This window comes from Pogonomyrmex barbatus, unplaced genomic scaffold, assembly GCF_055798465.1.
Source record: "Pogonomyrmex barbatus isolate J1 unplaced genomic scaffold, ASM5579846v1 scaffold15, whole genome shotgun sequence".
In the NCBI taxonomy this organism is placed as follows: domain Eukaryota; kingdom Metazoa; phylum Arthropoda; class Insecta; order Hymenoptera; family Formicidae; genus Pogonomyrmex; species Pogonomyrmex barbatus.
In genome coordinates this window covers 4,071,478-4,095,720 of record NW_028297111.1, presented here as the reverse complement: position 1 = coordinate 4,095,720, position 24,243 = coordinate 4,071,478, and the positions used below count along the sequence as shown (strand labels likewise).

The 24,243-nt window shown below is 35.1% G+C and overlaps 2 protein-coding genes across 15 annotated transcripts in view; both read left to right on the top strand.

Annotated features, from left to right (window-relative positions):
* The window catches only part of Grip (Glutamate receptor interacting protein), a 256,270-nt gene that overhangs the window by 216,703 nt on the left and 15,324 nt on the right, over positions 1-24,243 (top strand). The window lies entirely within an intron of this gene.
* LOC148937269 (uncharacterized) overlaps positions 495-24,243 on the top strand; it is a 28,109-nt gene continuing 4,360 nt past the window's right edge. For 2 of the 4 annotated variants that reach the window (XM_089073309.1, XM_089073306.1), the window contains exons 1-4: positions 495-23,591; positions 23,672-23,713; positions 23,815-24,025; positions 24,099-24,148. In XM_089073309.1, the coding sequence (XP_088929435.1) occupies positions 23,513-23,591; positions 23,672-23,713; positions 23,815-24,025; positions 24,099-24,148 (382 nt within the window). In that variant the 5' untranslated portion in view covers positions 495-23,512. The remainder of the gene's footprint in view (positions 23,592-23,671; positions 23,714-23,814; positions 24,026-24,098; positions 24,149-24,243) is intronic. The other 2 variants (XM_089073308.1, XM_089073307.1) reach the window with 2 other exon arrangements.

The following is a 24,243-nucleotide window of genomic DNA, read 5'->3' as shown; positions in this document are numbered from 1 at the left end:
AAATGTGATCAAGTTATACGGTTGTGCGAATAAGAATTAAGTATAAGATTTTAATTTTAATTTCTTGCGTTCGTTGTGAATTGTAATTATGATATTGAACAATAAATCTTACCTTTATTTATGACATTCAGATAATTTCATCATTAGTTTTACATTTTCATTATTTTTCTTATTCGGTCGAGCAACGCCAAGTTTTTACATTAAAATTTTTGTTGTGATAAAAACTTAGGTTGAGTAAAACAATTTTGTGATATAATAATATTCATTCTATATTTACGATTCTTTTACATCCAGACGTTTCGATCCATTTTCGGATTATCTTCAGTAGATAATATCTTCATTATGAGTTACATGAGACGTATTAGTCAACGGCTTCACAGATTCGCACCGATAAACGTAATAATGCAATATCTCGACGGAGGATATCTCTATCCAGTTCCACAGCTGATGTAAGAGACAGTGTATGATAAGGATCATTTGAATAATTTCTGAAACATTCAATCAAATAAAGTTTTTTAAAAGTGTCAAATAGTTAGATATATAATACAAGGAACTGTTAGAGACTCACCTCGATGATATCATTAATTATAACAAAACAGTAAAAGATACACAGATGAAAATAAATAATGAATATTACAATAGCATAGTCACAAATTAAAAATACAATTTAAACTAAAGAATATAAATAGCTCATATATTGCTAGCATTTTAAGATTAAGGAAGGTTGGAATTTAATGACGCTTATAGATATTTAGATTATTGCAGAGTTAAAGATTTCCATCTTGTACGCAATATTTCTCAGTGCTTACCGATTAATGTACATAATTCCTTTTTTAATAGACACAGAATGGAAGTCTTTCATTTTATGTAAAAAGAGAGAATGAAAGAATTTTCAAAAAAATGAGCTGACTACTAAGAAAACAAGAGTTAATTGATCTTAAAAACATCAATTGAATACATTATTATTGGAGATACAAGAATAATAATAATAATAATTCTGATTCACAAAATATGCCTGCATATAACTGCAACAAATTTCAGTTTTTCCATCCTACTGATTCTTGTTTTCAATGTCTACAGATCCCTGACATCAACCTTGATTCTAAACCCTACTTTTTATTTGAAACCTACAGATTCCTCATTCTTTGATAGTCTTAGAAAGAATTTGTTTTTGAATCTGTCTGATGTTCCTATACCTTACGACATACAATGCTTTTTGCAACTAGGGGAGCATTTTGCACTTCATTGTAGTAATAGTAAAAAGATAACATTTGAATTCATCAAAAATATTGAAATATTAAAATATTAAAAGACTTCCCATTACCACACAAAATGAAATCAGAAACCGTTCCATTCTCATTTTTCGCAAACTTTCCTCTCTTTCCCAACAAAATACTTTAAACACAAAAAGATTAGAACAGTTAGGAAGACACACCATGGAATTTTTATACAATAATCTGAATGTTATTATCACAAGAGCAGACAAAGGGAATACTACTGTTGCATTAGACAAAAATAATTATCTTTACAAACTGAATTATATGCTGTCGGATACTAAGATTTAGACAAGAATCAACAAAGACCTTATCAAAAATGATCAACAATCTGAGGAATTTGCTCACAAGATGGAAAAAATCAGAATTTATATCCTCTGCATTATATAAATACCTATTTTGTAGCGCTGGTATTTTACCTAGAGTCTATGGTCTTCCGAAGATTCATAAACCTGATTGCCCCTTTCGAATAGTTTCATCGATAGACAGTCCTTTCTACAATCTAGCTTTTTGAGTAGGATCATCTCCTTTCTACAATCTAGCTTTTTGAGTAGGATCATCTCCAAATCGATTCCGAATGGTAAAAGTTATATAAAATATAGTTTCAAACTAATGAAAAAATTATCGAATAGTTGGTTCGATGACAAATTTTCATTAATATCGTTAAACATTATATCATTGTTTACCAATATTCCGATTTGGTGATTAAATGTTTGGTAAATAGATGGGCTATTATCTCCAAGAACTGTAAAATACCAAAGAATGAATTTCTGGGGGCTGTACGATTAATTTTAGAATCCACCTTTTTTATTTTTGACGGATAGATTTATAAACAGAACTTCGGAATACTCGGGCTATACCCTTCGGAATAATGGGCTCACCACTTTCTCCGATTGTGGCTGATATAGTCATGCAAGATTTAAAGAATGGAGTGCTTGAGACATTTGATTTCTGTTTACTGTTTTATTATAAATATATAGATGATATTTTAATGGCAGTACCACATGATCACGTTAATGACATCTTATTGAAATTTAATTCAATACATCCGAGATTATAATTTACTCTTACTTCGAAAATTGGTGATAACCAGATTAATTTTTTGGATACGACTCTTTTTGTTAACTCTTCTTGTTTAAAATAATATTATTATATTTGATTGGTACACACCAACATACTGGACAAACCAACTTTCTCTGGTAGATACTTAAATTTTATGTCTCAGCATCCCATCTCACAGAAAAGAGGTACGGTCATGGATATGATGAACAAGATTTTTATCTCCATTATTATTTCATTCACAATTTTACGAAAAGAATTTTAAGTTCGATAAAAACGCTTTTACATAATGACTATCCATTAAATTTTATTTTTGAAACAATCATAGAAGAATCAAAATTTTAATTTGTAATGGTAATGAAAAACACAATAATAACGATATAACATGCAAACTAACTACACTATCAACAAAATCCTGTTGTTTATTCTCCTTTATATGAAAAATATTACTGAAAAATTTAAAAATATATTTAAAAGATACAGAAACTAAACTAACAATTTACAGCATCAATAAACTAAACAATTTTATTAGAGCACAAAAAGATCCCTTTTCAATCTTAGATAAAAAAAATGTTATTTATAAGCTACAGTGCACGAATTGTGATGCATCCTTTTGGGACAGACTTGAAGATCCGAGAATCAATGAACATTGAAGTCACATAAGATGGAATACCTTTATATAATACATTCAGTTATTATTGATCATAGAGACATACATTACACATATATTACACACAGAACATGATTTCGATTGGGCTAACGTGAAAGTTCTGAGTGTTGAAAAAAATTACAATAAACGATTAATTCTAGAAATGTTACATATCAAACAACAAACAAATGGTATCAATTTGCAAATAGACACAGAATTTCTGAGCCATACGTACACTCCTGTTATAAACAATATATTATATAAACGTGTGGCCATATTTCTCTTCATAACAATTTTCGACTTTCCATCCTACTTGCTATTTTTGTTTTTACATTTCAAGAGACACGATCGTGACTCGTCGCCAAGTGTAAGCGTCAGCGCGTCGAGCGCGAGACCGACCGTATTTCTTTACGCGAGCCTGCAAGTTGCTGAGTATCAAGATTTGGATCTCAATAACAGCTGAACCAATTAAGTTCTGAATAGGCGCAATTGATAGCTTGGGTTTAAATTATATAATAAAAGGGTTTTTAATTTTTTTCTACGTGTCCTGTGAGCGGAGATATTACAATTCAAAGTCCGATTCTATAGAAATTTACTTTTAAGAAACGTCGTCGTTATTATTGTCGTCATTATTATTATCGTCATTATTATTATCGTCGTCGTCCGTATGGGCTACGATTTTCACCACTATGAACGGCGTTAGCGGTCAATCTTTCGGAGTGATGTACGAGAGCAAGCGAGACAGCGAAAGAGCGAGCAAAATAGTAAAAGAGCGAGCGAGACAGCGAAAGAGCGATACGAGAGCAAGCGAGACAGCGAAAAAGTGAGTGAGATGATGAAAGAGCGAGCGAATGGATATTTATATGGATATTTATATATTATTTTTACAAAGAAGTTTAAATAAAAATATATAATAAGCAGCATAATATAAAAATATAAATGCAGATTTTACATAATATATTTTCAAATTTTCATAAATAATTTTTGTATAAAAGTTTACTTTAAATTAAATTTGCTCATATTGCATATGCTCATATTTCATATTGCATATAAGTTATTTCTATATATAATATATATAATAAATTCTATATATATTAAATATAATAAATTTATTAAAGGCAATCATAATTTTATAATAAAGAATTGTGTCGTCTTTTATAATGTCTGTATTATATGTCCGATATTTAACTTTATTTATACCTTATTTTTTTATATAGCACCGATAGAATGCTATATAAAAGTGCATATATAGAGTTGTACAGGATTTATCATCATGTTATAATGTAATCATGTGGCAAAAAATGAAAATAAATATACTGTTTATAAAATGCTTAACATAACAAAATAAATGATATCACAATAAACTTACTTTTTATAAAAAAGTAAAAAAAGTCGCCAAATGTACGCGCAGTGTATATGTGAACGATTATTACAAATTTACGCGCAGTGTATTTGTAAAAACTCAAGCATATACTTTTGCATCAAAGATCCAAATATTATATTACAAAATTATATTATATTAATATATTACAAATTATATTATATTAATATTATATTACAAAATTACGTCATATTACTGATGTTCAAATAATATATAATAGTCATCTGTAATAATATGTATTATTTGTATAAAAAATTTGATATCAAAAAGTGGCGCTAAGTTATAGTTATATTATATAAAAGTGTTAATGGAAAAAAAATTTTTCAATTACTGATCCAAATTATATCTTCTTAAAAAAATAAAAATAAAATTCAAGATTCATATTTTTCCACCCGAGAACTTTTCATTTTATTTAAGTTCATATTTACAAAATTATGCAACCTTATGTCTAATGTTTGAATAGTATATAATATTCAATTCTAATATTTGTATAAAAGATTTGATATCAAAAAAATGGCGCCAAGTCATAGTTATATTATCTGGAATGTTCAATCTTTTTAAAAAAATAAGAATAAAATTCGACACACATCTTTGCATCGAAGAATTTTTTTATTTTAATTCTATTTTAAAGTATTATATTACAAAATTACGTAATTATTTCTATAATTAATTATTTCTATAAGAAACATGAAATCAAAAAATGGCGCAAATTTTTAATATTATAAAGTAGAAAAGAAATTTTGCAAAAGTGAAAAAAAATGTTATCAATCCAAAATTAATGTGAATTTGTAATTGCCAAAAAATTTTATTGAATTATTGTACTTGTGTTTATATAAAAATAAAATATAAAAAAAAATCTGATGTGTAAGAAAAAAAACGATGTACAAAAACTTGGCGCGCCCGGGTCGCATTAAAACTACTTTTAATAATAATATTGAATATGATATTTCTTTTTCAATATTAACTTAATCAATATTAATTTAAATAAAATTAATCAATATTAACTTAAATAAAATTAATGAAATATGTAATTAATTATTAATTAATGAAACATTTTTTACATAAATAATGCAAGAAACTTAAGTTTATTTTATTAGAATATTATCTAGTATGAACGCATGTTTTAATATTTATTAATAAAATAAACTCTTTCTAAAGAAATAATTACGTAATTTTGTAATATAATATTTGTTTTTGAATAAAGATTGAATTTTACAAAAAAAAAGCTCAGAACTTTTTTGTACACCTAATATATATATATATATATATATATATATAAATAGATATACGCTTGGCTTATTTATCCTGCGCTACCTATCCTGCTTGCACGCACACCACTCGCGCTGTCTCATTCGCTTGCTTGTACGCCGCACGCGCCATCTCGCTCACGCTATCTCTCATGGCCCCACCGATTCCCCACCGCCGAACCGACGGCGCGCAGTGGGGAACGCCGACCGGGTATATAAGCCCGGCCGGCCGAGACATCGAGACCAGATCCCTGCGATCCGACTCCTGACACCGATCTGACCAGTACCTACTACCTCTCGGGGTCAAGGTTTCGTTTGGCTCTGCCAGGTTTCACCGATTCTCTCTACCTTCGGGCTGAGGTTTCGCTCAGCCCTGTCGGGTTTCGCCGACTCCTGTCACCACGCTTCGGACTAAGGTTTCGCTTAGCTCTGTCGGGTTTCGTCGACTCCTGTCACCACTCCGCGGGCTGAGGTTTTGCTCAGCTCCACCGGGTTTCGCCGGTTTCCGCGGGTTTCGACGTGACACTCGGCCCTGCCCGCAATACCTCGCCGTCCAACCTGACATTAGCTTGTAAGTGCATGCGATACAGATTAAGTCCGTTAGTTATAAGCCGGTAGCTCTAAGTTCTTTAGTTGTAACCGCGCCATAGTCACGTGTAAATAAACCGTTGTCGACCGCACGCCGCACCTGTCTTGCGCTTCTCGCCGCCTTACGCCAACCGCTTGGCGTCTCTGCTTTGCTACCAGTGACACTGCGACATCACCCGGCCCTGCAATACTGTGTATCTATTTTTTTACCAATACACGATCTTTTCGCTGCAACCTGTGTTTGCGTACGCTTGAGTCTCCCCTCCTCTCGAACCTGGACACCAACGAGCGTCGAGCGAGACGACCGCGTTACATGTATATCATCTATATCAATGCTCGGAATTAGTTGCCCTTTTCGGCTCGATTTCGAAGATGCCTATAGTTCTCCCATTACCGCTACCCACTATCTTGAGACTTGACGGCCGAGCCGCCGTAGCCTTATGCTTCAGGAACGTCTTATATTAAAAATGCATCGTTTCCGCCAAACTATTATTAAATCAATTTTTTTATTAAATTATTTTTATTTTTATAAACATTAAATTTTCTTTTTAATATATTTTATGTGTTTTATAATATTTAATAATAATAAATACGATTATAATAGAATTATTACATAGTAAATAGAATAATTAAAGTTTTAACAATAGGTTTCAGCATTACCCATGAAAGTATTATTGCGTTTTCTTTTTAATGGTTTCTCCAGTAGGCCTATTCCATTAAAAAATACGAAATCAAATATATGACTTAGCAGAAAAATAAAATTCTATATTGTAAAATATGATATATAAAGAATAAAAAAACGAAAGGAAGATGTATAAAAATACTAATTTGATTTTTTGGGTCGTTTACACGATTCTACTAGAAATGATATATCCACAAAAATTTTAGAAGAACTTCGCATCAACAAGGATAGTGATGCACAAGAAAAGAGAAACGTTCTTTGAACAATGCATTACTATCTTCGCTGATGCAAACTAATTCTCAAACTAATTTCTATTGCTATATCATCTCTACTAAAATCATGCATGGAACATAGAAAATGAATTAATTTTCCATCTAACATCTAAACAAAGAAAAATTATACCGGTCACGCTTTTATTTTTCATTTCTTATGAAGTCATATATTTGATTCTTTTCAAAATAGGAAACTATTAAGTACGGAAATTACTAAGGAAATCACTTTAAAAAAATATGTCAATAATATCTTACGAGTGATGTGGAAACCTATTGTAAAATTTTAATTAAATAAATTTATAAATTTTAATTATTCTAATTATTATATAATAATTTTATTATAAACGTATTTATTATCATTAAATATTATAAAACACATAAAATATATTAAAAAGAAAATTTAATGTTTGTAAAAATAAAAATAATTTAATAAAGAAATTGATTTAATAATAGTTTAGCGAAAACGATGCATTTTTAATATAAGATGTTCCTGAGGCATAAGACTACGACTCGGCCGTCAAGTCTCGAGCGGTAATGGGGGAACTGTAGGCATCGCCTTCAAAATCGAGCCGAAAAGGGCAATTAATTCCGAACACTGATCTATATAAAAGATTTGATATCAAAAAAGTGATGCCAAGTTATAGTCCCACTTCGAAAGTTAAATATAGAATTGTTTTTAAAAAATCAAATCAATCAATGATTCGTATCTTTATATTCTCATTGAAGTATTCTTATTCTAAAACCCAAAATAGTAGCTTTAATTAGTAGATTAGTAGATAGTAGCTTTAATTTTTTTTCAAAATGATATCATAAAATTGCGTTTAATCTAATTTAACTCAAATGATATGTATCTAACATAAGTGATAATAGCTTTCATTTTATCTCAATATATATGTAACGGCAGGGCCGTTACGAGCATACATACATATACATATACATAATATATACAAACACTGGGCTCACTATCCTGCACTACCCATCCCGCTTGCACGTACACCACTCGCGCTATCGCATTCGCTTGCCTGTAGGGCGCACGCGCCGTCTCGCTCACGCTATCTCGCTCGCGATGCTCCCACGCGATATCGACTCCCCGCCACCGGACCGACGGCGTGCAGTGGGGAACGCCGGCCGAGTATATAAGCAGGCCGGCCGAGACATCGAGACCAGATCCTATCCTGCGATCCGACTCCTGCTACCGACCTAACCAGTACCTACTACCTCTTGGGGCCAAGTTTCACTTGGCTCTGCCGGGTTTCACCGGCTTTCTCTACCTACGGGCTGAGGTTTCACTCAGCTCTGTCGGGTTTCACCGACTCCTGTCACCGCTCCACGGGCTGAGGTTTCACTCAGCTCTGTCGGGTTTCACCGACTCCTGTCACCGCTCCATGGGCTGAGGTTTCACTCAGCTCTGTTGGGTTTCACCGACTCCTGTCACCGCTCCACGGGCTGAGGTTTCACTCAGCTCTGTCGGGTTTCACCGACTCCTGTCACCGCTCCACGGGCTGAGGTTTCACTCAGCTCTGTCGGGTTTCACCGACTCCTGTCACCGCTCCACGGGCTGAGGTTTCACTCAGCTCTGTCGGGTTTCACCGACTCCTGTCACCGCTCCACGGGCTGAGGTTTCACTCAGCTCTGTCGGGTTTCGCCGACTCCTGTCACCGCTCCACGGGCTGAGGATTCACTCAGCTCCGTCGAGTTTCGCCGACTTCTGTCACCGCTCCTCGAGCTGAGGTTTCGCTCAGCTCTATCGGGTTTCGCCGGTTTCCGTTGTGAAGGCAGGGCTCGACGTGGCACTCGACCCTGCCTGCAATATCTAACCGTCCCGCCTGACATTAGCTCGTAAGTGCATGCGATAGAGATTAAGGCCGCTAGTTATAAGTTGGTAATCCTAAGATCCCTGGTAACCGCGTGACCGTTGTTGACCGCACGCCGCGCCCGTCCTGCACATCTCATCGCCGTATCGGTTGCGTCTCCGCTTTGCTACCAGCGACACTGCGACATCATCCGGCTCTGCACTACTCTATAGCTACCTTCCATCAATAAGCAATCTTTTCGCCACTACGTGTGTTCGCGTACGCTTGAGTCTCCCCTCCTCTCGAACCCGGACACCGACGAGCCGATCCGAGCGTCGAGCGAGGTGACCGGTCACATATAATATGTATACATAATATTCCGGCATATTCTTCTATAAAAAATTTTTAAATACACGTATATTTAAATCGAATGGAAAATTTAATTACAAAGAATTAAAGAGGTAATAGTACAAAATGAAAAAAATTTAATTTAAATAAAACAATTTTTATGTAAAAAAATTTAGCACTGGATAAAAAAAATAAAACTATTTAAAGTAATAATGTATTCCTTAAATCTTGTCATTACTTTTATAAATAAAAATTTGTCATTTTTATTTTATTATTATTTCAATCAAGATTTAGTAGCGTCAAGTTTTTTTACATAAAAATTTTGCCCATCGCAGATAGTGGTGCGCGGATCCCAACGTCTCATTCGACAGAGGGGGCGGAGAGGGGACATCGACCCCCCATCAACACCGTATAAATAAAGTGAACCGATCGATACTTCAATCAATAAATCTTCGATTAGGACGTTCTCAGAGCGACATCGAGACTTCAATCAACAATCCTTTGGTTATTAAATCGTTTTTATCAGAACGACATTGATAACTCACTAAATAATTCTCCGATTATTAAAATGTTCTTATCAGAACAACATCGATACTTCCTCAATAATTTTTTTACTATTAGGACGTCCTTGTCAGGACGACATCAACAATCTTTTGATTTTTAATGTCTTTATCAGGACGATATCGATACCTCACTCCTTTGATTATTAAAACATCATTGACAACATGAACGATGACAGCCTACACGAACAAAGAGTATTACGACATGATGATGCTACTTGACGAGTGTCAAGGGCAATATCACGTTGTTGCGAGAAGATATGTTGAATTATATTCGAACCGAGCAAGACATCCAAGATCTAGCGTTATACTTGAAGCGGCTCAAAGATTATATAAAATCGGAAGCGTGTTACCAAAAAGAAAGGACACTGGTAGACATCATATTGCAAGAAATTTACGAAACGTAGAAACAGTCCTTCGTGGTGTTGAGTAAGAATCTAAAACTAGTATTCGGAACATTGCTTCAGAACACGGATTATCTTATTCCGCGGTCAAAAAAATACTTAAAGAAGAAAAATTACATGCTTAACATTATACTCGCGTGCAACATTTGCGACAAGAAGACTATTTTCGAAGAAAGGAATTTTGCGAGAATTTCCTGAGAAGAGTAGGCGAAGATCGAGAATTTCCTTCTCGTGTAATATTCAGTGATGAATCGCTGTTCACGAGAAGAAATTTTGAACTCGCATAATATACATATGTGAGACGACGAGAATGCTCGAGTGACACGACTTAGAAATTATCAAGTTTGTTAGAAATTGAACGTCTGGGCTGGGATTATGGGTACAAAAATATCCAGTTATTCTTTCAGAAAGATTAAATAGCGCATCATTTTTGGAATTTTTATCAGAAAATCAGCCGGACTTTTTGGAAGAGATACCGTTATTATCGTTAAACAGAAATAAAATTTTATTTCAACAGGACGGTGCTGGTCCACATAACGCCAGAATAATCACAGACTTTTTAAATCAGCAATTTCCCGGTCATTGGATGGACAGATATAGTCCGATACGTTGGCCTGCAAGATCCCCAGATCTCAATTCATTAGATTTTTTCTTGTGGGAATACTGCAAAGAAATCATTTACAGATAGTTTCCCGAGAATGTCGAAGAATTAAATGACAAACTTCATGCCATTTGGTCGATCGACAACGAAGTTATGAAGAAAACCCAGGAAAATTTACTGAAACGCTTGAGAGCTTGCTGTCCATCAGAATGGACAGCGGACATTTTGAATATTTATTATAAAAAGAAAAGAAGTGTTCTATAATAATTTATCTGTCCCTTTTAGGGTGTTCGAGAATGAACTTATATTCTCGATGAAAGTTGCGCGCGGGTGTCTAGTTCTTAGATGCGATTCTTGACAGCACCGCACGCACACATACATTATGCATCATCGTGGGAAGGCCGCTTGAAGCGCTTCCGGCGCTTCTCTAGTGTGCGCTCTCACTAGATCTCTCTCTTTTCGGCCATTATGCATATCGCATATCGCTCGAATTCATAGACATATGAAATATATAGACCGAGCTGTCACTTTAGACAAGAGAGGTTCTGATATACAGGGCGAAGGGCACTCTAGGGCATTCGTCTGACATCGGTTCATTTCGAGTAGACTCGGTAATATTCGATTTATTTATGTTTTGTGCTCCATTTGAATAGTGGTAAATGAAAATTTGAAGAAATTAGTCGTTTGAAGTAAAAATATATTAAAATAATAATGAGTTTTTGCGTTGTATGTAATTGAAACATTAATGGAACAAAGTACAGATATTAATTGTAATTTAATAAAATATTAAAAACAGAGAATTATTATTATATCCATCAAAAACTCTAACAAACATATGTAAGAATACAGAAAAAATTTTAACTACTTATATACATATACATAAAACGTTAAATCAATTTAATATGAGTAAATTTACAAATAATATTATGGTACATTTTATAGATAATAATATTTTTTCCAAATTAAAAAAACATATAAATGACTAAGATTTTTTTTCAAATCATTTAAATAATTTATTACGTGCAATTATACAATTATATACAAAAACAAGATTGACACATTATGTATAAGAAGTTAAAATAAGCGATAGACATAAATTTAATAAATTAATATTATTTAATTAATTATTATTTAAAGGATAAATATAAGGAATAATATAAAAAAAATAAACATATATATAAGCATTTATTTTATTCAACCTTTTTGTAAAAATTTACATTACTATCTTCCTACATTAGAGAGAGCGTTTAGTAAGAATAACAAGCAATACATAAGATTATATATTTATAAAAATATAATATTATAAAAAATATCAAATGGTATAAATATAAAATTCGTTAAATGTATCAATAATATATTTAATATGTAAATATTAAATGAAATGAATAATGTGTTTTTTTCTCAATATTTCCAATGCGAAATTGTATCAGTGATTTTGAATTTTCTTTATGTTATAAATCCTTTACATTGTATTTTTTTAAGTTCTATTTTCTAAGTTTTAAAAACTATTTTGTTTTAAGAAACAACAGAAAATATTTTATATAAAATAACGAAAGCAACATGTTTTATTATTAATTAGTTTAAATTATTTTTATGTGTCATAGTTAAGTTAAGAATCACTAATTACAATATGACAGTCACGTGAGAAGCCGAATATATTCGAGAACTTACAAAAATAATCGAAGTCAGACGAGTGCCCTCCTTACCGCAAATATCAGTTACCCCTCGTAGGGCTCGGTCTATATATGTCATATGTCTATGTTCGAATTAGTACTTGGCTATCATAACTCGTGATAGTATCATAAAGGGACAGTTCTGCTCTCAAGACACATTCACTCAAAGTTAGTGAAAGTGACGTTGTAACGGCGCGCATCCCTCCGCTCCGTTCCTTCTCCAATATTCGCCCGACCGACCGTTAGGGATCGCCGACCATCAGGTGGAGTGCGGCAGTGACCGCAAAAGGCGTTTACGCCTATTTTAATCTTTTGTAAAATTCGCGAAACTCCGAAGCGTCGGAGTTAGAGCGCGGAATACCATGAATCCAATGAATGTTTTCGTAGTATTCCCCCCACGCCGCACCACGCGTCGCGCCAGCAAGCACTAACGCGCACCGATACCGCACCACGAAAGCGAGCGAGCGCCTCGCATCGCGCCACGACCGCATCTAGAAGCGCCGCGCCGTTACCGCACCACCGAACTCCTAGACCTCCCCGCTCCTATTCCTTATCTTCCCAAAAAAACCAATTATACCTTTTTCTCCGCTTCTATAGAGGGAGATGCTACTTCCGACATCAACCAATCCGACCGAAAAATACCGAGGTCGATCTCGGGTATATAAAAAGGCATCGCTATAAAAAGGCAGAAAATCATCCTGTTCCGCGCTCGCCTTCTAAGAGCCCGTCTCATGGAAAGCGAGTATCCGAATCCGGTAGAAAGTCTGCGATATATTGGGGCCCTCCCCAACGCGCCAAGTTCGCTTGGCTTGGCCAAAACCGTCTCCAAAACCTTCCACGGCAAGTCGAAAATTGCTGGGGTCCAGCAATTTTCCAGCATCAAGCGCATCGAGTCCGCTCGATCCGACTCCGCCACCACCGATTTCCGTTGCCAAGTATCGGGTGCCCCCCGATACAACATCCAATTGATTCCGAGCACCGGGATACGCCCGGCAGCCGAGTATGCTCGGCAAGAACAACCGAAACCTTCCGCCAGAGTTCGGATCCTCCCCAGCTGGCCAAGTTCATTCGGCACTCCGTCAAGGCAAGGAGCACACCTCCGCCAGCCGAATATACTCGGCAGGGAACGGGTACACCCGCTCTCCGACTCGAGTGGTCATAATTCTCTCCGCGAAACTTCCATCTACGCGAACGAAGTCAACGCATGTGGTCATACGCGTACGCGATTTAAAACGCCGCGTTTAAAGGTCCACGAATACACATGTGATACCGCCGCACACCTCGTGCGCTCCGCATCACCACATTAGCGACATCAGTATCGCGCCGACCGCCGAAGCAATACCTCATCTGTATAAAAACGTGTAACCTGTATAAACACGCATCGATCGCCGTCTCACCCGATCACGGCCAATTCTATTCACATTCCTTCGGCTATTTGTGCATTACTTATTGTTATTTCTTTCGTTGTTTTCTAAATTATTATCATATAATAATGTCGCATTCGCGACAGGAAAGGAAGAAGAGTTTAAGAAAGAAACACACTTTATTATACATTGAAGCACGGGAGTATTAACAAGAGCTTTCACAATAAAATCAGAATTTGCCGCGATACGGCTCAAACTTTTGCGCCGCGCCGTCGACTCTCTTGCCAAACAACGCTTAACAACCGCTTGACGACTGCGTCAGCAAGGAACGATCTTCGAGTTGGAAATGATTCGAGTTGGGAAATGAGGGTCAAGCGTCGAGCGGAACACCGCTCGGTCGTAATACTATCCCCTCTCCTCTTCGAAATTGTCGTCCCGACAATTCCAGGGAACTCCCTCGCAGAAAAATCCCCGGCGGCTTCTTTTTCCATGATGAAGCTCTCAAGGAATCTGTCGGCTTCCTGCTCTACCCCGAGCTGCTGCTGCGGGTTACCGAGCACCGAGCCAGTCCCAAACTTCACTCTTCCCGGAAGTTCCGTGCCGTTGCGAGGTCATCTTCTCTCTTCTTTCTTCTTCCGTGATGCTTCTTTATTTTGTGCTTGTATCTTGCGCACTTCTCTCTTGAATCTTCGGACAAGGAGGGGGAGGGAAGCTTCCGTAGATCCTTTCGTTCTTATGGACACCCCAAGTCCCCGCCAATTTACAATTTATAAAAGAGAACTTTTGATAGTTTAGTGATTACATGTAATGTGCATTTCTGTCTTTTCAGTCATTTTTAGTCACCGAATAATTAATCGATAGATTGATAATAACAAACTAATAAATTCATTCTATCGATCAAGTGTGTGAGTAAATCAGTGAACGTAATGATACGCGATACAATTTATTAAAGGAAAAAGTTTCTGATTTTTTACTCTGTGCGTGCGTGCGTGCGTGCGTGCGTGTGTAAGTGTGTAGATTTATCACATGGGGCATTGTTCATCTACGATGAAATTATTCATCCATCAAGCTACAACGGTATAAAGATATCATAAAGATCTCTATAAGGTAAGTAAATGTGAGAGAGAGAGAGAGAGAGAGAGAGAGAGAGAGAGAGAGAGTGAATGGGGAATCACATATGTACATACTATCGCATATAGTAAACACGTTGACGCAGCAAGCGCCCTGCAGTAATCGCCTGCATCGGACGATGAGTTGCGCCGTCCCTGCCTACCTTCCGTACACGTCTCGTAATTCGCTAACTTTTTTCTTTTATAATTTAAAATGTAAGCTTCGAACAAAATTTCTGAGACGAAAAATCGTCTCAGAATTAATTCAGGAATATCTTTGCAAGGACATAGGGGACAAGATTGTTCTTAATCACCCTGTATATGTGTATATATAGAAAGACATACTTGATTCGTGAGTAAGCACGGTACAATCATAGGGAGACTACCAATTTAAACGATTCTGGACGGAAAAGTATAGAATTTAGAGTCGAATCTATTGAGACTTTTGTTGTTTGGGACATCAAGAACAACATATTTCAATTCCAGCCAATTTAACCGAGGATACATTTCCATAAGATCTGTGCGGGGTCCTTTGTCAAATAACTGTGAGAATTTTTTCATTGATTCATTACAATTTTTTGGGAGAAATGTACAAAATATTGTAAAATTGCTTAATTTTAATGGAAAAAAAGAAAAAATAAAAGTAAAATTCAAGTAACGTTAAAAAATTGATATATTTTGAAAATTGAATATTTTCAGTGCAGTGACTTGACCTTTATTAATTATAAATATTAACAAGAACAAAAAAAAGTTTGTTTAGTTTTTTTTCACTGACATTTGAAAAAAGTGCTCTCTCTCTCTCTCTCTCTCTCTCTCTCTCTCTCTCTCTCTCTTTCAACGTTAGTGTTATTCAAAACGTGATTAGGAAGCATGGTCAGATTTATGCTTTGTTGCATGATATGTTTGCAGTGTGAGATCTCACAACTTGTCACTTTTGCGACATTTTTTTAACTCCAAACCTTTTCTTGTGCGTACGTATGTATATATTTGATTTGTATGAATGGATGACGTGTGTAAGAGCTAAAATTTAAAATTTAAAAACAAATTCAATAAGGCATTTTCCTTTTTACTCAAATTTTGAATGACTGCTCGTAATCGGTTTGCATATTAATGCAATGATATATTTGCTTGAGGAATTCATTGTCAGGTTTACTGAAGAGTTTTGACAACATTAGAACAACATTAGAATAGTTTTCGTGTACTCTACGTTCTTCATATAGCACAGCTGTGCAAAACAGCGCGTGCAAACCGCTTTAAAAGCACTATTGAAAACTCAATAGCGCTTTTAAAGCATTTTGTACGCGCTGCTGTGCTACGTGAGTCTAACATATTCCAAACATGCTTGATTGAATTCAAATCGAGACTCATTAGCGGATATAATAATGCTTCAATTTAATAATTCCTTAGAAATTGCTACATGTAACGAGCAGTGTGCGTTATTATGCAATAGGCTAAACCTTCGATCAATTTGATTTTTCATAGGTAAATCATATGGCAATATTTCATAGACATATCCACGGAGTATACATGGACTCCGCATATGATCAGAAAAGTGAAGCCAATATAGCCCCTTTAACATCGAGCCCCTATCTCTTTCTGCGCGGATAAATGGCGCAGTAAGAAAACCAGCCCCTCTATTCTTGCTCTCTTTTTAGATGTTGGCTTCACTCGATTAGACGGCAGAACAAAGAGCGTTCAGAATCCCTGTGTACTACGTCCATGGACATATCGTAGAAGTCAATTCTAGTGGAGGAATGACTACTAAAGATGTCCATGATATTTCTGTCCACATTATTAGAGAACCACCATGAAAAGCTCGAATCGATATAATCGTCCGAATAGCATTCTCCACAACGTTGCTAAACTCGAACTCGTCTGTCAAAAACCAAATTGTTAAAAAATGAAAATCTAGATTCGTAAACAATCCAAAAAGAGATAAAAAGAAAAACAAAAAATATCAATAATAAAAAGAATACCAAAAATAAAAAAAATACAATTATAAAAAAATCAATAATAGAAAATAATAATAAGAAAATGACAATAATTAAAAAATTTGAAAGATCATTGAATACCATCAATTAATCGTTAAAATAACTAAAATAATGAAGCGGATTATTCCATATATGGATAGCAATAAAATTCAGTACGCAGCATTAAGTATCATAGCTTAAGCATTTTTATTTACGAAAAATATAGCTATCTAGTGACAAAGCATCCCGTAGTTTGCATGAGAGAAAAATCTCGCAGGAAAGTTTCTCGATAGCGCTTCGCACGCTATGTCTAGCATTTTGCTATCTGGTAAGCACTTGTATGATCGGTAAATCGATTTCAAAGAATTATAAATTATACCTCACATAAAAATTATAACGGTCCGTCCTCGCCAGGCGGTGTCGTGCAAGTTCGGGTGCGCGGACGTGCTCATCGGTTACCGGATTCGGAAATTAATAAAGTTATTTGACTCAGATATTGGTAAAAATATATTTATTCGATTTGATTGATGTGGATACACAGCGGTGTTGATTTGCCTCGCTTGTTGGCAGGTGTTACGTCCTGTTTGATGTATGACTTTCGGTGCGCGTGAAATATGCGAGGTGTACGAAGTGCGCGGCGCGTGCGTCGGAGCGAAATATTGGTTCGTGACGGGGCTTACTGATCGCGTAGGCGCGTGATTGGTTGAATAGCGATTCGTCAGTAGTGCTCGCAGTGCTTGCTGCGTTATTCGGTATTGCCGCGTAATCGATGCGCGTTCGAATACTAGGAGTGAGAATGCTCGCTCCCGTTCATGGATTTTACATGAGAGACAAATATACTTGTCGGAGATACCGAGAATATTCCGTTCCGTGTGCTCGTGTAATAGTAAGAATGGTGAGACCGAGAATGCTGCGTTTCGGAGTGGGAAGATAGAAGGAACGAATGACAAGTATGCTTGTCGGAGACTGAGAATGCTCCGTCCCGGTTTGCTCGTATCGTTAGCAAGGAAGCGTTGAGACTGAGACTGCTCTATCTCGGAGAAGCGAGAGCCAAGTGTTTGACAGAGACTGAGAATGCTTTGTCCCGATTTTCTCTTTGGCAGAGGGATGATATCTGGTGTTGAATATGTTCAGCGGAGATCAGGAATGCCTGGTCTCGATTTTCATCAGTATCAGTCGAAGATGAAAACAGGTCGAAGAATCGAATCGGTCTGGTGTTGTATCGGCAGGGTTTATATACCCGTCGCGTTTTATTATTTTGCAACTTACAAAATAGCGCAAGTCGTTGGCGGTATTTGACACGCACGTGACGGTGCGTTCGGTTTTACGGGCGCGTGCGTCGGTCAGTGTGTCCGGTAACGGGCGCGGAGCCCGATCGCACTTACAATTAGAATGGTGCGCGGAAGACGTATCGTTACAAATTTTGCACATTGCATAACATAAATCAAGTTTGCATAGCATACATTATTATTTACAAGACATAATTCTTTTTATTCATTCTAATCATATTTCTCGATGATAAATCCATAGCATAAATTCGATATGTGCAACTTTCTGATACGTTTTGAATAATGCTAACGCTGAGAGAGAGAAAGAGAGAGAGAGAGAGAGAGAGAGCATTTTTTTCAAATTTCAACATTTGTTCAATTTTTTTCCATTAAAATTAAATTACAATTTCACAATTCTTTATACATTTATCTCAAAAAACTGTAATAGTCACCATGAAAAAAAAATCTTACAGCTATTTGGCAAATTTCTTTTTAAATGGATATTTAAAAATACAAAAAGCATAAAGAATAAATTTTCTTTGTTATTTTATATTAATATTTCTTGGACTAAAATGAAAAAACGAAAAATTGCCGAAAAATTTTTACGTTATTCCCATTCATTTATTATCATATCTATATATTCTTAAAAAAAGATTTACAATCATACCGTTCGATAAAGCAAAATTTCAGTTTTCAGAATCTTATTTTAATTACAATAAATTTTAACGGAATTATGAATCAAAGTCAAAATGCTCATTTTTATATTTAATCCATGATAACTCGTAATAACAAAAAATTGTAGATATTTAAAGAAATGATCTTATGAAAAAATTTCAAGCTTTCACATTAAAAAATTAAACATTTTTACAATTTTTTATATATATATCACAGATTCAAAAGAAAAAAATTTCCCATTTCTTCTCGCTCATAGTTTTCTATGTATAAAAGTTTTTTATGTATAAAAATTATCAAATTCACAGAAACTCAAAAAATATAGTAATCTCTCAAAAATAAAATCTCTCATAATAATTTTAAGCTTGCAAATCCTTTTTTTTGACTTAAATTTCGTTCATTTTTAATAAAATCACAACTGTCTGAAGTTTGCTTATTTAAAAAAAAAAAAATTAAGTGTTCCTCTAATTTTTGTGAGTTTATCTTATCTGTCAGAAAAATTGTAATTGTATATATATTAAAATCTATATATGTAATATTACTATATGGCTAGTGGAGCAGTTTTCCGTTTTTATAAACGAGAGTAAACCCAACACTGAAGGATAGAAGATGGACAACTATTAGCTCTATAGAAAAGAGTGGGAACAATGTTTAATAATCGTTAATGCGCAAGCGTGATGACAAAATAAACAGATCTTTTTTTTTTATTAAAAGAACTAAGGCTCGATTGCACGAACATTATTTTGAATTATAAATGACATTTAATATATAATATGTGTCATGTATTTTATGTATTAAATCTCGCTTAAAGCCCAAATAATATTGGTGCAACCGGGCCTAAGGTAATTGATAATTAATAAGAAAAATAAATATGGAAAGCATCTATAATAGTTTCATTTTTTTACTTACTAATAATAATAAAATAAAATAATAATAATAAATAATAATAAAACTCAAATTCATAATTCAATTTCTTTTTTTTTATTTACAAAAATGACAATGTTCAAATATACAAAGTTATTGATTTTTATACAAAATTAGCTTAATATATTTACTTCGTACATATTCACTTTTGTTTTGCTTCTGAAAATAATCGAATATTTAAATATATCATTATAATAAATTTCGTTATAATAAATATCGTTAATAGTAAGTGGGGTACTATGGCGCGTCAAAACAAACCTCCACTACCTTCCCACTGGCGCCAGGGGCGTGGCTCCTGACGGTCAAAAACTGGCAGCCACATGGAAATGGAGCGTTCTGATTGGTTGGTCCGTAGCTGCCCGATGCGTGATTGGCTCTACCCATAGTGCCCCGTGTGTGCGATTGGTTGTCGAAATGCTAGACGAGGTAGAGGAAGGGTGAGAAAGCGTCTGGGACCGATCGGAGTCCGAAAACAAAATGGCGACTGCGAAAAGAAATATGGCGGGTCTGTAAAAGGAATATACTTGTCGAGAGTGGAATGCGATTTTTTGTTCACGTGGGATGGAGCGAAGAGAAGAAAACCAATTTTTTGTGGAATTTTACTGGTTGTATACGGGATATGAAGAATTCCGTTTTTCTTAGGGCGAAAGGTTTCTCGGCGCCTCATAGTTGGTGAATTTAGATAAATTTCCCGACTCGTTTGACATTTTTTGTATGGAGGAAATATAGGTTTATAGAGTATATAGATTTTGAAGACGTGAGGTTTGCCGAAGTGTAATAACCGTTAGAATTATTCTGCGTGTCGTACGGTATTTGGGGAGGAAAACAGGAACGGACAGGTTCGCACTAGAGGTTTCTGACGACGACGACGACGAACTTGGAGTTATACAAAGGTTTTATCCTATCCACAAACACGTGGGTTGAAAAAATTTTCTTTCGACACGACGATAACTATACTAACGCAAGCATACTGAAGGGCGAGAGAGAAAGAGAGAGAGAAATATGCGGGAGTCGGGAAAGCATAGAGGTACTAGAGGACAATAGGAAAACACGCACGCGCAGGCTCGCGTAAATGATTTTCAAAAAAGAGGAGTTGTGAAAAATTTAAGATAAAGGGAGAAATAAAGAAACGACGTAAATTTGAATTTATGTTATCAAGTATAAGTTGAATTTATTTTCGCATATATATGAATATGTTTTGTTACAGAGTTATTCTTCTTGTTACAAAATTAAATACACGATTCGGTTATCTTATAAAAATTATAACTCACGATTCAATAAAATTATAGTAGTAATTTCTTTAAATTTTAATGTAATTAATTCTAAAAACACAATATCGAAATATGTATCAAAAAATAGTAAATTATTTATTTGCGTTCTCACGGCAAGTTCGATATCCTTTTGGTTGCCTCGGACAGCGAGTTTGACGATATCGGCATCGATGTAACTGTTAGGTAGACATAGTTCTATCTCTTTGATCAAATAACGTGCGCACTTGTTAACAGTATCGACGACGGATGCTAGCTAGTTTATACGAGCATCGACACATTTGACGATATTCTCCATTCCTTGAAAAGTAGTTGCATTACAACTGCGACGGAATAAGTTTTCCTTTTTTTCGACGGAGGTTGTTCCTCCGTTTTCGAGTCTGCTTGCGTATTTCCAGTACTGTTTTCTTTAGAAAAATTTTCATTTTCCTTATACGTCACCAATACAGCTTTCGCTCCGTAGGCAGAGGTGAAGTTGATGAATATGTTTGCAAATGTGATGGGATTTACTTTGCTTTTGCTGCTTCCGTTAAAATATGAGCGCATGTACCGAATACTGTCTTGAAATTGCTGCCACGTGTCTGGATCAAAGCTGATTCCTTCTGCAGAATTACCACTCAATTTAACGACAGGTTCGAAGATCCTTTCCTTCCTAGATAATTGTAATCCCACGTGTAATTTCTTCGTATGAAAGGTATTGAGAGGGTACGTCGTAGAAAGCAGCAAATTTTGTTCCGCATTTTGCACAATTCTCGAATATCTTGCGAATATTTTCTAGTTTAGCGGGATTCGCAGCTTCTTGTTGTCCGGGCATATTACTCGATGAGAGAATTTTGAACAAAATGTCCACTTTTAACAAACGAAAACTCGGAGGGATATTTTCGAAGTAGACGCTTCGAATGTCGATACTCGAGTGAAGCAGTGTAGCGATACAACATTACTTACTTATATCGCATCTTCCCCTCCCTTTGAAATAAACAAAAAAGTAGTTTTATAAATAAGTTTTATAAATAATATACAGTTAAACCGAAGATTCTAGAAGAAACGCGTATTTTCGCTTTGTCTCTGCTTTTTTCAAGGAAAAATCTTCCTCGAATAACAGAATTATTACAGATTCGATCAGATTCGAACGCGTGAGTTTTGGATGTTAGAAGAGAAAAATTTTAAATAAATAAATTATTGAACATTCAAGTAAACTATAATTTTACGTTGCTCTTTTTCAACAAGGAAAGAATTTTCTCGAATAAAGCAAATATTACAGGTTCGATCACGTTCGAACGTGTTAGGGTATTAGATGAGAAAATTTTATAAAAATCATCGTAAAATTATGCAAACACTATTTCAAGAAGAAGAAGAAAGTATTGAAATATACAATAGAAGTACGAGTAAGAAATATTTTATAAATGTTTAAAATTTGTTAACGTTTAATTTGTTAAATGTTTAAAAATTTGAAGAAGCGAGAACTTTCCTCAAATTTAAAAAATAACTATTAAAAATAACTATTTATTTGGACGTGCTATATATCTGGCGCCGTTTATAACAAAAAAAACGCCGTTAGTAAACAAAAAAAAGTGAAATCGAAAAAGGGTCAAGCTACAAGTAATATAAATTTTTCAAGAAAAAATGATTTGTTACTTGGACTGAGATAGCATTCCTACCCCTCACCCTCTCGAAACTACAGGATAATTCTACAATTTTTTATAAATCTCTTTTGGAAAAGATTTTCCCTATATATAGTGCGTTTTGCGCTATCTAAAACTATTTCTGAGTTGAATTCTTTCGTGCTTCATCTCGATTTCGTCACGCGAGTTTTAAAAGTTTCGAATTATTTTACGCGAATAAAGGTGCGAAAAATGGGCAGTGAAGTGATTAAAAGAAGCATAAAGTTAGCATCGATGTTGGATATTCGCATAAACGCGGAGAAATTTTTAACTCAAATATCTAACGTTTCGCTTGATGCCAACTATCTGCTTTTCACACGTTTTTCATGCGAATGTTCTGATACAATATTGGGAGTATTGTATCAGCTAGGATATTTTGGTACCGACGCGCGTTTACTCCGGATTGCCGGAGAAATAATTGAAACGCGACGTGCGGTTGGACACGAGGAGGAGGATGTGGGTGGACACATCCAAAATCTCCTCTCTCACCTCCACAATGGTAAGTGACTCTATTATTTTTATAAAAGTAACTCATATATCGAACTCGCGATTTAGCTAATTTTTAATAATAAATTATAGTAAGAAATGCACGTCAAAGAATCACTGCGGTGGTGAATCCGCTCACGCAAATTCGAAGGCGACGCGCGGATGAGATAGAAGCAGGTCCAGCACGTAAGCAATATTATTAAAAACTAGACAGGAGTAATGTTAAAAAAATAAAAATTTTCCAAGATTAAAATATTAAATGCTTTTAGGAAGGGCACGTATTGAACTTACGCAGGAATTAGAGGAGGAGGCGCCAGAAATTATTCAGCTCTCATCTGGTAGGTTTGCATTTTTAAATAAATAATTTTTAAAACAAATAGTAAAAAATTAGAAAATCTTAATACAACTTTGTTTTTAGATACGGAAGTAAGTACCCCCGATCAGCGAGTGTTTTCACCCGGTAAGTCGATAGAGAGAAAATATTAATTAAAATACATCTTTATTGATTAAGGACATAATATTATTATCGAAAATAAAAATTTACGATATATTTTTTCTTAGAATACGACCATATGTACTCCCCCGTAGTCCCGGGAGAGAGAATTTGGAGCGATGAAGAAGGGGAAGAAGAAGAAGAAGAAGAAGAAGAGGAGGAGGAGGAGGAGGAGATGGTGGAGGAAGAGGAGGAGGAAGAGGAGGAGGAGGAGGAGGAGATGGAGGAACGCGAGGGAGAACCCGAAGGCGAAGAGGAAATTGGAGAAACACCGCCTGGTATATAATCTTTTTTCTTACTTTTTACGATTTATGTTCGTATTCAATTTTAAATTATCGAATTTTTTAATAAGAATTCCTCCCAGCCATTCTCTATGCGAGAAGAAGACGCTATCGATAAAAGGCGAGTTACCTCAGAAAAATATGCTTGTTTACTAAATTAAATACGAACATAATATTTTAAGCAAACTCGAAGTATTTTCTATAAAATATGTTTTT